The sequence below is a fragment of the Coffea eugenioides genome, chromosome 5 (assembly GCF_003713205.1).
Source record: "Coffea eugenioides isolate CCC68of chromosome 5, Ceug_1.0, whole genome shotgun sequence".
Taxonomy (NCBI): Eukaryota; Viridiplantae; Streptophyta; class Magnoliopsida; order Gentianales; family Rubiaceae; genus Coffea; species Coffea eugenioides.
In genome coordinates this window covers 45,086,475-45,099,625 of record NC_040039.1, presented here as the reverse complement: position 1 = coordinate 45,099,625, position 13,151 = coordinate 45,086,475, and the positions used below count along the sequence as shown (strand labels likewise).

Sequence of the window (13,151 nt, the reverse complement as noted above, 5' to 3'; positions counted from 1 at the left end):
AAAATATAATATTTATGAAAGAGAAGTAATAATATACTAAAAAGTGGAATAAAAAATAGAACAAGAGATGAAACAAAGATCCATTGTGATGAATATACATGGCAAAACTTAGAAGTATAATAGATCTTCTGTTCCAATTCCTGATTTATTATCTATCCCACTTTTTATCCTATTTCTTTTTCATAAATATTCATATTTTATTTCTTTTTTGTTTTCTTACCATCAAATATCAAGACCAAGATGACAGAAGGTCCAGTGCAACTTAAAAGACTGCATGCAAGATGGGCAACTAATCATGTGGAAGCCGGAAAAGTCCTGAACAACTCACCAAAACATGAGGTGGCAAAAGGAGGAGCTGATCATCGCCAACAACCTCTACCAATGGTCCGGACTTGCTTTCTTTCCAGAGGGTCTTGTATTCCAGTGGATATTGAGATGGGCCCCCACTAGATTTTAAATTTGCAGCATTATAAGAACCCTCAAAACCTTCCTTCTCTATCATCACCTCCAGTTCTTGTCCAGTTTGGAGCTCCCCAGCTGTTGGTTTTGGAAGGCCGATGTTTTTCTTCTTTGCCTGTTTTCCTCTGAAACTCATTTTCGCCTGCTTTTTCTTGGAAATTTGCCCTGTTTTTCCTTCAATGTCTACTGGACCCTCAAAACCTTCCTCTACTTTGATCACCTCCAGTTCTTGTCGGGTTTGGAACTCCATAACTGTTGGTTTTGGAAGGCCGATGTTTTTCTTCTTTGCCTGTTTTCCTTTGGAACTCCTTTTCTCCTGCTTTTTCTTGGAAAGTTGCCCCGTGTTTTCTTCAATGTCTACTGGACCCTCAATAGATATTATATTTGCAGAATTGTAAGGACCCTCAAAACCTTCCTCTTCTTCGATCACCTCCATTTTTTGTCCAGTTTGGAACTCCACAACTGTTGGCTTTGGGAGGCTAACATTTTTCTTCTTTGCCTGTTTTCCTTTGGGACTCTTTTTTGCCTGTTTTTCCTCGAAACTCTTGTTTGCCTGTTAGAATCAAGAAAGAAAAAAACTTACTTCGTAGTTCATAGTGAATTTTAGATTTTGTAGGTTATTACCAATAATAAATTTCATAATAATATGAATCCTTAACTCCATGTGGCAAATTTCAGTAGCCATGCTTAAAGAAGCTAGGCCCTTTTTCATTTTTCTCATTTCTCAATCAGAAACAACCTACATTTCACGTAGAAAAACAAAAAAAATTAGAGAGTTTTTTTCTTTATTGGGTACCGATTTCGTGCAAGTCCACCTGCCATTAGCCCATTCCTGGTGTATCCTCAGTTTCTCCAAAGGGTAAGCCAGTGCTTTTCCAAGTGTAGGGAAGTAAACAAGATAGTCCAATTCAAATTTCTTATATATGATTCCACCCCACCAACCGTCGTGCTCATATGCATCAGCTAAATCATACAAATCAAAGTCCATGACCGGCATCGGAGGTGGCACCGGCCGGAGCTGATCGAAGTCGATAACTGCTTCCAGCGGCCCCGATTCATCGTCTTTTAAGAGGGTTGTGTACTCCACCTTGTACCGTGAAGTACCCTTCTTCGAGATGGTAATTGCAGGGTAATAGGAACCCTTGAATCCTTCGTCTTCCATGACCACCTCAACCTGTTCTCCTCTTTCAAACCCCATCTTTGTGATTTTCCAAGCTGATCTGATCTCTGTTTGCCTAGGATTTTGTCTTTAGATTTTACAGGCAAGGAGGACTAATGGTTAACTAGTTCAATCTGTATGGCCTAGCCAGCTGTAACAATGAAAATCCGATTGAGAGATGCTTGTATATATCAAAGCTAAAGATGATCTCTTCAGGTCGTTTTGCAGGCCAAAATTGTTAATTTGATGGCTAACAAGTTAATGTATACCATTGAAATCTTAACAATAAGTGCAACATCTTTGGTTTAAAATTTCAATGAGGATGTTGTTTATAACTTTCCTTATAAAAATGTTTTCATTTATAACTTACCCTCATGAAATTCTCCAGCTCAATGTCTATCATGTTACCCCTAACCAGCTGGACCAAAGCCAATTGATAAAAGTAATGACAAATTGAGTAACAAAAATTGTTAGAAAAATGATATACATTATGTTAACTTGACCCTTTATCTATTGCCACCAGACCCACAATTTAATTGAGAAAGCAAAAGAAGTTCATAGTTTGTATACCTGTTATAGTTTGTAAAGTTCTCTCAATTCCATTTATTATATAAACAAATTAAACTCATAACAAAAATCAATTTGGAATAATCTATATTAGAAAAATTAAGCAATAAAATCTTTAAATTTGGAAGAGAGCGATTTTATTCTAGTCTTGAGTAAAGACATCAAGGAGGAAAAAAAAATCATCCATTAACTCTTATTTGGCTCTCTAATTTATCTGAACCAAGATTAACATGGCCTGGCCTTTGGGGAAAAAATTAACATGGCCTGATGATTGTCTTTTTACTATTTATGGATAAAATTATATATTAAAAAAATTAATTTTATATACACTAACATTGCATATACTATCGGGATTGAATTCTTGATATTGTAAGTAAGAGTTAAAAAAAATGTCACAAGTTCTTCATGCTTGCTACTTTTCAGCATAACAAACAAACACCAAACAAAGGAATTCAGCCAAAAGTTCGTTGTCACCCCATGTGACTCGCACGTGTTTCTTCAAAATCTTGGTCGCAAGCTTTTCCTTTCCTCTCTGGTGTCTCTAGCTATTGCTCTTTCTGAACCCCAAAAGCGAATCTTTCCTAAATTGATAATCGCTCCGGTATTGCTAAGACAAATGAATATTAGTCAGGAAATTTTGATAGCTCAAATGCCAAGCTCTTAGTTCCCGCGGGCAGTCCAACTGATTCTGTAGTCTAATTTTTACTAACAGGTCCTGTGATTGATTCTCGTGTGCTATTTCACTATGTATCCTTAGAGCAAAGCTTTAAACGAACTTGATTTTCGTGTACTATTTCGCTGTGTATCATTGGAATAAGACTCTATCTGGCCTTGGGGGATTAGTTTGGCCGAATGTTGCGATACCCCTAAGTGGAAAAAAAAAATGACAAGTTCTCTAATGTTTAGACAACATTGTACTAGATTAGGGACTAACCTATTTCTTAATCTTCTTGGTTGTTATTTGTTTTATCTGCTTTTCCAGCAGCTGTGAGTGCAGTCCTGAAACTGAATTTGCCATGACATGCTTTTTCACCGTCCGTTCCTTCTCCAAAATGCAATTTTGCGGTCTACGTACACTTCTGCACCAAAAGCACTTTGAACAAGATACTTTGTGAATAACTCAAGCAACTATATTAATGATTAATCTTTGTTTGTTATCTACGTTGATAAAAGTCAAATGTCCACAAAATTAATCCAAGTTGCATATATTTTTATACGTTCTCTACAAACACCTGACTTTTTCCTTGCTTAAGCTTTCAAGATTAAAGAACGCTTACGATGATAGAAGGATCGAGGGCCCTTCGTTCCTTTGTCAATTAAAGTAATCATAAGGTCGAAATTATGTGAAGAGGATAGATTTCACCTGCAATTATATATTACATAATATAGCGAACGTGAGTGCATTTGGAAGGTTCAATTATTTTGAAAGGATAAATGACGGTAATTTACTTCTCTCCTCTGCTTTGCATAAATGGAACTTTCATTGTTTGATTGAAAAATCAAACTTCTTATATGTTTGATGAAATGTTCCGTGTACACTAACATTTATGAAAGATCATTTGTTACAAAATTTGATAAAACGTTATCAATGGTGAAAGAAAAAGTGAACGCAGCTGCTAAGGCGCGGATTTAAGGGGGTGTCCTTGATTATTACTTTGGAATTTTCTATAAAAAATAAACTATAATAATATAAAATATATGTAAGACAAAAATTGTGATTACTGGTAAAACAAGTGAAAAAAAATGAATGATGATCTACCATGTAAAATCATGATAGACCCTATAATTAATGTAGATCTCTTTGATGTCCATAGCTTTAATCATGAAGTTGTATTGTTGATCTTGCTAACATGTGCCTAATGCCCTAGACCGGTAGAGATGGCTAGTTCATATGGACTGTGCTGATGTGTCAGCAAGATCAGGAAAGCTCTCCAAAATCTCAAAGTATATCTCTTTATTTCACACATTATAATTATAAAGCTCTGTTATTAATATCTTTTCACATACAAATTAATGAGGGAAAAAAAGAAAAGACCCTTTGATCAGCTCTTCTTTCCCATCATTCAAGCTACTATAGTTAACATTTGAACGTCAACGGATGAAACAGGAGTAGATAACGTGGAAATAGACATGTCAATGCAAAAGGTAACAGTCACAGGATCGGTTGAGCAGAAGAAAGTGCTCAAGACAGTGAGAAAAACTGGAAGAAGAGCTGAACTTTGGCAATTACCATGTAATCCTGTGCTCAGAAATCAGAACTACACCGTCTACAACCCACACAGCTATGGCGGTTGTGGTGGTCCAGCCACCTATTACGCCACCTCTCAGCCGCCTGCAGCCTCCTCCTACAACTACTACAAGCATGGCTATGATCATAGCAACCAAGATTATGGTTATTTTAGTAGTTACGGCAGTCATCAATTTGGACATTCGACCATTTTCGGTAGCCGGGCTGGTGAGGTATTTAGGGTTCGTTTGTTTCGGGTGAAAATGTTTTCCAGGAAAATTTTTTTTCTAATTTCCCGTGTTTGATTGCACAAAAGTTACTGAAAACATTTTCCTATGTAAAATATTTTCACTCATTTTATGGAAAACAACTTCCCTTCCAAACTTAGTGAAGTTGTTTTCCGAAATGCATGCATCCCGCCTGTAGTATGTTCCAAACTTACTGAAAACATCTTGTAGTATATTCTTTTTTTTTTTAGTGTAAACAGGAGGATTCGAACCCAAAACCTCTTCTTTACACTCACTCCCTCGTACCACCCAACCCAACCCTCCCCCTAGTATATTCAAAATAAAAAAAAAATCTCATCCTGCTCATCCTATGCTAGTAATTAATTATATATAATAGGGACATTCTTTTCTAGAGAAACTTTCAGCAGTGAGAGTGCAAGATATATGTCACAATAAGCATTGCATGTGATTGATATTTGACACTAAATGGCCAGCAATTTGTTTATTGCTTAAGGAGATATTTTTTATTCATATATACATTTCTCCAAGATTTTTTGAAGTTAAACAATGAGATAAATTTTCTTATTTTGCATGGGAAGAAGTATGTAGTTATAATGTATAGAAAATAAAGATAGAGATAAAAGTGAAAATATTTCAAAAGTTAAACAAACACCAGAAAAATGAAGTAAGAAAATATTTTCAATAAGCTAACCAAACACCTGAAAATGATGAAAGGAAAATGATTTTCATAGAAAATTACTTCCACGGAAAATATTTTCCCAAGGAAAACATTTTACTTCCAACCAAACAGACCCTTAGTGAAGAATCTGTTCATGGTTGTTCCATTATGTAACTGGTTATCTTCAAGATGATATACAGAAAGGCCAAAGCACTGATGAAATAAGTTTAGTTAGATCTTATCTATTCTACTATCTATTTTGCATGTAATTAATTAAATTTCAGTTTCTTTGGAGTAATATTTGTGGACAATTGTAGTTGATTAATTGCTAAAATGGTTTGTTGAGGACGTTTGCAGCCATACAAGTTTCATTATTTGGAATTTCTTGGTGTTTAGACAGTGAATTTATCCTGATGCTAACCTATATAGATGAGTTCATTCATAATATCGGTACTTCTTAGTATTATGTTCTTGAGAACATTGATACCATTGGTACTTCTAAGCATTATGCTTGAAAATTAAAAGCACTAATCTTCGAAGGTCATTAATAACAACCCCTTTTTTTGGGTTTTTCGTTTTGTTTTTTTTTTGGAGGGGGGGGGGGGGTGGTTTAAAAAAAGGTCAAAAGACCATTTTTTTTTTCAAAGGTCAACTTCTATATATGTATCAAAAGACCATTTGAAAGCCCAAAAATTCCTTTTCCGAGTCATTGAAACATTGATGGCTCAACTGAAGGAAAGCAAACGTTGATCTTCAAAGCGCAAACAGGGAAGTCAATTTATTACCATTTGGAGTCTTCAATTGCTAAATTAAAGAACAAGAGAGCTGGCATTTTCTCAACACCTTAGTGTTACAATTTGAAGAAAAAGACATTCATATATGGCATATTATTGGTCAGACATTCCGCTTAAAAGCTTTCGGAGCTAAACTTGTAGTGTCTAAATCTGAGGATTGTGGGGAGTAAAGAGTAGAGAGTAGGCAAGACTCAGCATTGCCAAAAATGTACTAAAGATGGAAGACAATTGACCCATATTGGATTATCTTCGTATTTGAAAATTGAAATTACAAATTTCGGTTGAGAAACTCATGTCACTAATGAATGTTTTTTCTCCTTCCAACACCCTTTAAACCCTCAACTGTAGAGCCGTTCTCTGATCACTTACCAATTCCAGTGATTGAATGTGCCATTCAGAATTTAAAGACATCACTAGCATTGTAATGAATTGAATTGTTTGTGAAAGAATTTATCCAATTGTCTTTGCTTTATTTGGTAAAAGTTTCTGTTGAAAAAAATGCACTTTACACAAGATACAATTGTCAAGTAACTAGTCGAGCAAAGTTGATGGATTCATGGAGCATTTCTGGCGTCATAAATTCCCATATTATTAATCATAAAACCCTCTAAATTAAGTATGATTATTGTTTTGCTGAAATGAAAAAAGGGGTCAACAAATTATCAACACATTGCTCATGATAATTCCAACAAATAATTTTTGACTTCTGTGTAGTGGCATTTGGCAAAGCAAGGGAATTAATCAAAAAGATAGACAAGTTGGTTAAAGTTGGAATGGGTTATGTTTGAGTAGGGTTAGAAGTGATTGTAAAACATAATTAAGGACGTAAATAAAGAAATTTGAATTTTGTACTGCTCATGTAGTTTCATATGTACTGTATTAACTACTTGTACATACTAACCAACTTATCATAGCGGTTTGTCTTGAACTTCTAATAGTCTATAAATAAAGACCGGCCGAGCTAAAATTGAAGAACTATATTTAGTATAATATTTTTTTCAAAAAGTTTTAAATTACTGAAAAAAAACTCGTTCAAATGGAGATTTGACGGTTCATTGTTTTAGTTTAGAGGTTTTTCTAATGACTTTCATAGATTTTATGTTCTCCTAAAATTAATCTCTTGTAACTAGAAATTTCTACCTTCAACCAAGAATTAACCGAGAGAAAGGACTCAAAAAAATGCCTTTTATTAATAAACATAAAATAAATATACAGGATACCTTTTTTATCACTCCAAATTGACACATTCTCGGAGGGAAAATTCTCTTGCAATTTTCTAAAAGTTTACCATAATTGAATAAAATATTACTCCTATATAATTTTGACTGCCAATTGAGATGGTCATAAAATAAGACGTTGAAATAGTAGGAGGGGATAATAGCAATTAGCAAAAACTTTTGACGAGCCCTTATCAGGTATTTCCATTTTCTCTTCGTTTTCTCTCTTTTCTCACTCTATTTCCGTCTGCCGAAAAATAGAAGCGGAGTAAGAACTTCTCAAGAGAGAGAAAATTTGCCTTTTCTCTCACTTCATCACCTGAACCCCAGTCAAGCTTGCCACCCCCCAAAAAATAAAAAATTAAAAAATTAAAGGTGAAAAAACCTTTGATTTTCTTATAGATCGGCCATGGCAGCTGCTAAAGAACGTGAAAACTTCGTCTACGTTGCCAAACTCGCCGAGCAAGCTGAGCGCTACGATGGTAAAAATTTCACTCACTAACTTGACTATCTTTAGATCTTATTCAGAATTTGAGTTTCTCAATTTTTATGTGAAGTTTGTCAAATTTTTAATTTTTTATTTACTGTTGTTTCTGGTAGGAAATGGTGGGCTCAGTGTTGAAGTGATGTTGATTTTTATTTATTCTTTTTGTCTTTCGGATTTTTCGCGGGAAATAACTTGTGGGTTTTGTTTAGTTTCTTATTTTTTGCTGATACTGAACTATTTATTTTTAATGCTTTGTTTATGTTTGTGTTTGATTTTTTTCATTTTTTTATTGGATCAACTACCTCTTTTATCTGTCCGTTCAGGTCACCATAAAGATTAAGTCTTTATGAGAAATTGAAACGAATTGAAAAACTAAAAAGAAGAGAAAAAGATCTTAACGTTTTTTCTTTTGTTTATTTTTTCCGCATTTTCTGTTTTCCAAGTGTAAGTGAGTCGATAAAAATTTAAGTAAAATGCAAAACTTTTAGGCCCTGTTTCTCTATTTCAGTTTAGCTGTTTGTCAGGTTTTTTGAGTTAAAAGTTGGGGTGAATTGATGACAGAGATGGTGGATGCAATGAAAAAGGTGGCAAAGATGGATGTGGAGTTGACAGTGGAGGAGAGAAATTTGCTGTCTGTGGGGTACAAAAATGTCATTGGAGCACGGAGGGCTTCCTGGAGGATTTTATCTTCCATTGAGCAGAAAGAGGAGTCAAGAGGAAACGAGCAGAATGTGAAGCGGATAAAGGAATATAGGCAAAAGGTCGAGAATGAGCTGACGGATATTTGTAGCGATATCATGGCAGTGATCGATGAGCATCTCATTCCCTCATGCACAGCCGGGGAATCATCAGTGTTTTACTATAAGATGTGAGGGGCTGAACATTGTTTTTTTAGCTGTTTGATAACTTTTTTCTGGTGTTTTAATCAAAGTTTTTCCATCCTTGTGTACTTTTGCTGTTTGAATGTATCTAAAGAGTAGCTATTTCTTGCAGGAAAGGGGATTATTACAGGTATCTTGCAGAGTTCAAGAGTGGTAATGACAGAAAAGAGGTTGCTGATCTTTCGCTTAAAGCATATGAGGTGAATTATTCACTTGCAATCTTGTATTCATTTTGTGCGTTACATGTCAGTTAAATGAGGATGGATATGTTGCATTCAAAGTAAGTGGTGCGTTTACTGCTTGATTGGTTGTCAGTTTGACAAATAATGTCCAATGCTTTCTGAAATCTTCTGATTTGCAAGCTTAAGTTGTGATGTCTGATACTTGAGAGACTGTTTATTTGTCATTACTTTTAACAGTAACTTCCTTTTCCTGTCCCTTTTGGTAGTCTACCTGAATGATGTATTTATTCTGTTTTTCTTTGCTTTCCAATCTTTTTGATAAGGTTGAACAATGGTCTCTCTCCTTATTTTTTTTTCAAACATGCTTTCAGGCTGCTACCAGTGCTGCAGAATCTGGTTTACCTCCTACTCATCCCATTAGATTGGGTTTGGCTTTGAATTTTTCTGTCTTCTATTATGAGATCATGAATTCTCCTGAGAGGTTTGTTGTTTGCGATCACATTTGATTTAATTTACTCTGTCCACATGTTGATTTTTCAGATTATGACTATAATTTTTCATGCCAGGGCTTGTCACCTTGCCAAGCAAGCATTTGATGAAGCAATTTCGGAGCTGGATAGCCTTAATGAAGAGTCTTACAAAGATAGTACGTTGATCATGCAACTTCTTAGGGACAACCTTACCCTGTGGACCTCTGATATCCCCGAGGATGCAGGTAAGCATAAAAGCTGTTATGAATCTGTGATATGTGCATGACTCTTATTGAGTGCTACGTGGTTTTGCAGTTGGATATCTTTTATTGCTTGTCCTTCCTTTTGTTTGTCTTGACATCCGGAATTCTCATTTGTTTTCATAAATCCCATTTGGGAGACAGGTTTTGGTTTACTTTTCAGTGCTATATGGATGTAGGTTTCTTACCATAGAAAATGTCGGGGGAATACTGGGCAGTTTTTGTAATTAAGTCAGGGCTTAGCTGCATACTTTGTTCTCTTCGTTAAATTTTGATATACTGGTTGGAGGGAGGATGCATCTGAATGTTATTTATATGATACGACAGCATTGCTATGAAGTCCATTGATTGCACTTATTTTAACCCCCAAAAGTGCATTGATTTTTGAATAAATTAAAGCTGTAATTGAAATGGTCATACTTCTTTTTACGTTACCAGCCATTTAAAATTTTTTGCTCTTTGATTCCCTTTATTGAGTCAATCTTATGTACTTAAGAGTGACACTTAATGAAGAAAGTATGTCTCTAATTGAGGGAATACATATGTAGAATGAATCATGATGTGTTCTACGGTAAATTCATTTACTTAACGTGCAAGTAAGACTAGGCTGATTGTGTTAACTGAGAATGCATTGTTTAATATGGTTTGTAGCATTTGCAACCATTCCTGAATAGACTTTCTTGATTGCTTTGACTATAACTTGGTTGTTTGCAAAACTTCAAATACATTCTCGAACCACCTTTTTATTTTAGGTACATATTTCTCCAAAGAGGTGCTACAGTAATTTTTTTCTAGTAACTCTTCAATAAACCCATCAACAGGCAACAGCTCTTAACAATCACAGTGACTGGTAAAAGCAAACTAACATTTGCCATGAGAATTTTCTGCCACATCCTGATTGATGATGGTCTTAATGTGGTGAGCACCAGTGCTTGGGAATCCTCTGATGGTGTGAGATTCCTAAATTCTGCAAGTTTTGCATTAGAAGTTTCTCACGTTTAATATACTAAGTCATGGTTGGTCCAAGTTGCCATCTTCTTTTCAAGCCCAGAGACATTATTTCTCTTGAAACCCCTTGTAGTTGCCTTTGAATTTTTGTCACTGAGGTAGCAGCCCTTTCAATTTGAGGTTGTTTCCCTAGTCCCTACTAACCTCAGACTTGTAAGGGTCTCTTTTTACATGTTATATATACTTATTTGGTTTTTGCAAGTCTTGACTGATTGACATTACCTGTTGTTTAAACTTGACTCCATTAATGGTCAAAAGGTTGTTGATACACCTAATAACATGCTGATCGTCAATTTTTTTACTTTGTTACTCCTACAGAAGATGCACAGAAGATCGATGGTGCCAACAAAGGTGGCGAGGATGCTGAGGTGGGTAGTTTATGTATTGTTTAGAGAATACCCAATGACAATGTTTACTTTTGAAAGCATGTGCAGTTGAGTTAATGACAAAATGTTTTCATAAAATTTTCATCTGTCCATTACAGTGAAGCAGCAGAATGCTCGAGTCTACAATATTAGAAGGGACGGAGGCATAGACGCACAGGGACTGTTGGTTGTCATTGGATGCGCTAGAAATGTGTGTTGTGTTGTCTTGTTATAGCTTGTTCATGGAATTTATTGTCTGTATGTGGTTTGATTTGAATCCCCAGGAGGGTTCCTCCCTAAATTGTGTACCAATTTTTAGAGCATTGTTTGGCCTGTAGGTAGTGTGGTTTCAGTCAACTGCCTCAACCGCAAGAGTGATGATGTCTGCTCTGGCCGTCCTTTCAAACTTCATTTATCTGATGTCATTACAATTGACAAGTTCTGCATATGCATGGACAGCTTATGTATGGTTCGGTTTTTTTACGTTTTAGTTAAATAAGAGACCTGCATCCTCTTTGCTGAGATGCAGAAGCATGTGTTTTGATGGAGGCAATAAATTCCTGATGTTAATGGAGTTGGTCTGAACAACTGGAGCTGGAACTTTGATCTGGAAATGTTCTTCAATTGGGTAAAGCAGCTGCTTTTGGATTGAAGGTAAATGCGAAAAAGATCCAGTAGACATGACGAGAAGACTTGCAAGGGTTTTGATGGTAATAGGAACTGAGGTATAAAGGTGGCTTCGCTCCATGTTCCATACCTGAAAATGTAGGTAGTCACTGAAAAAGGTAATACATTACCCAAAACAAAGATGCTGGAAGCGGTCGGTGCCCCGAATGCACGACTGTAAATCAGAACCGTTGAACTTCTAGATTTTCTGCAGTTAATTGCGTTGTCCAACATTAAACGAGCGAGACAAGACAGTCAGTGATCAACGGTTGCAGTTTAATGTCTCCTGCTCTGCATCAGAGACCATTAACATTGGCAAATCTTCTGTTTCACAATATGCTGTCCAGACACCTGGGCCCTCAAGAAATGAACCCAGAATAGTTATTCGTCTTTTCATATCAACGGTGGAGTAAATGCGTCCTCAAGTGGAATGCTGGCATTCAGAAGAATCTGTAATTTACCTGACGGCACCAAATCAGTTCTGTGGCGTCTCTTGGGTGTTGCGTTGTTAAATTGTAGTATTTCTTTGCATCAGAAACTATAAGTCTAGTGCCAAATGATTTTCGAGGATATCACAATAGTCCCATAAGATTGTTCCGATGGCCCTTCAATGTTTTCCAGAAGACTTTTTCATTTTTCTTCTTTTCAAATCTTCGATTGACGTACACCTTACTACAAGTACCATAAATTCCTCAAGGACTAACTCCACTTTGTACCCTTCAACTTGTATCACCTTTTCACTTTGTATTTTAAACTTTAATTTTGAACATTTTGCACTTTTGCACCATCGACCCTCAAATTTGTCTCATTTAAGTCTAAGCAATAATTATATTAGCATAATTAATGAGATATAGAATAGTAAAAATTAATGACAATGTATAGTTTTGTTCTAACTACAATTCCTTAGCTTTTTTGACCACTTTCAGTACATTGTTATTGATTTATATGATCACAATTTCTAAATATTGTTAGCAAAATTAACGAGATAAAAGATGGAGCAAATTGATGAAAATGTATTGTTTTATTTTTGTTACGATATCTGCGCACCTTTTAACCACTTTCGGCACATTGTCATTGATTTGTTGAATCCTCTATGCCGTTAATTTTGTTAAAATTGTCATTGATTAGATTTAAATAGGATAAATTTGAAAGTTTTAGGTGCAAAGTGTCCTAAATCGAGATCCTAAAGCGTTCAAAATTAAAGTTTAAGATGTAAGGTGAGAAAGCGACAATGGGATTGGGCCATGTCAGAGTGGAGTTAGTCCATTCCTTAATTAATTAATGGGATTGGGCCATGTCAGATCATGAATTCATTGCCACCTAAATTTTGGGACTTTCTTTTAGTTACTATGTGTGGAATTCAATGGCAAAATAACTGCTTTGGGAAGAAATGCAAGCCTTGAAAATTGAGATGAAAGACTCTGTAAGAACAACAATTTGAATGTGATAATTTCTACGCTTCCACCAACTTCACTAAGTATGATGTATGTATGCGCTGACCTC

General features: G+C 35.5%; 1 protein-coding gene and 1 pseudogene across 1 annotated transcript; both read left to right on the top strand.

Moving 5' to 3' along the window:
• Positions 1 to 98: 98 nt before the first annotated feature.
• On the top strand, positions 99 to 5,833 carry LOC113771827 (annotated as a pseudogene).
• A 1,739-nt stretch (positions 5,834 to 7,572) lies between these two features.
• LOC113770032 (14-3-3 protein 9) lies at positions 7,573 to 11,523 on the top strand. The gene is made up of 7 exons (XM_027314375.1): positions 7,573 to 7,811; positions 8,378 to 8,684; positions 8,810 to 8,897; positions 9,251 to 9,360; positions 9,446 to 9,594; positions 10,936 to 10,985; positions 11,102 to 11,523. Exons 1-7 carry the CDS (start codon positions 7,739 to 7,741, stop codon positions 11,102 to 11,104), a joined length of 780 nt encoding a protein of 259 aa, XP_027170176.1. The 5' UTR covers positions 7,573 to 7,738; the 3' UTR covers positions 11,105 to 11,523.
• Positions 11,524 to 13,151: the final 1,628 nt, after the last annotated feature.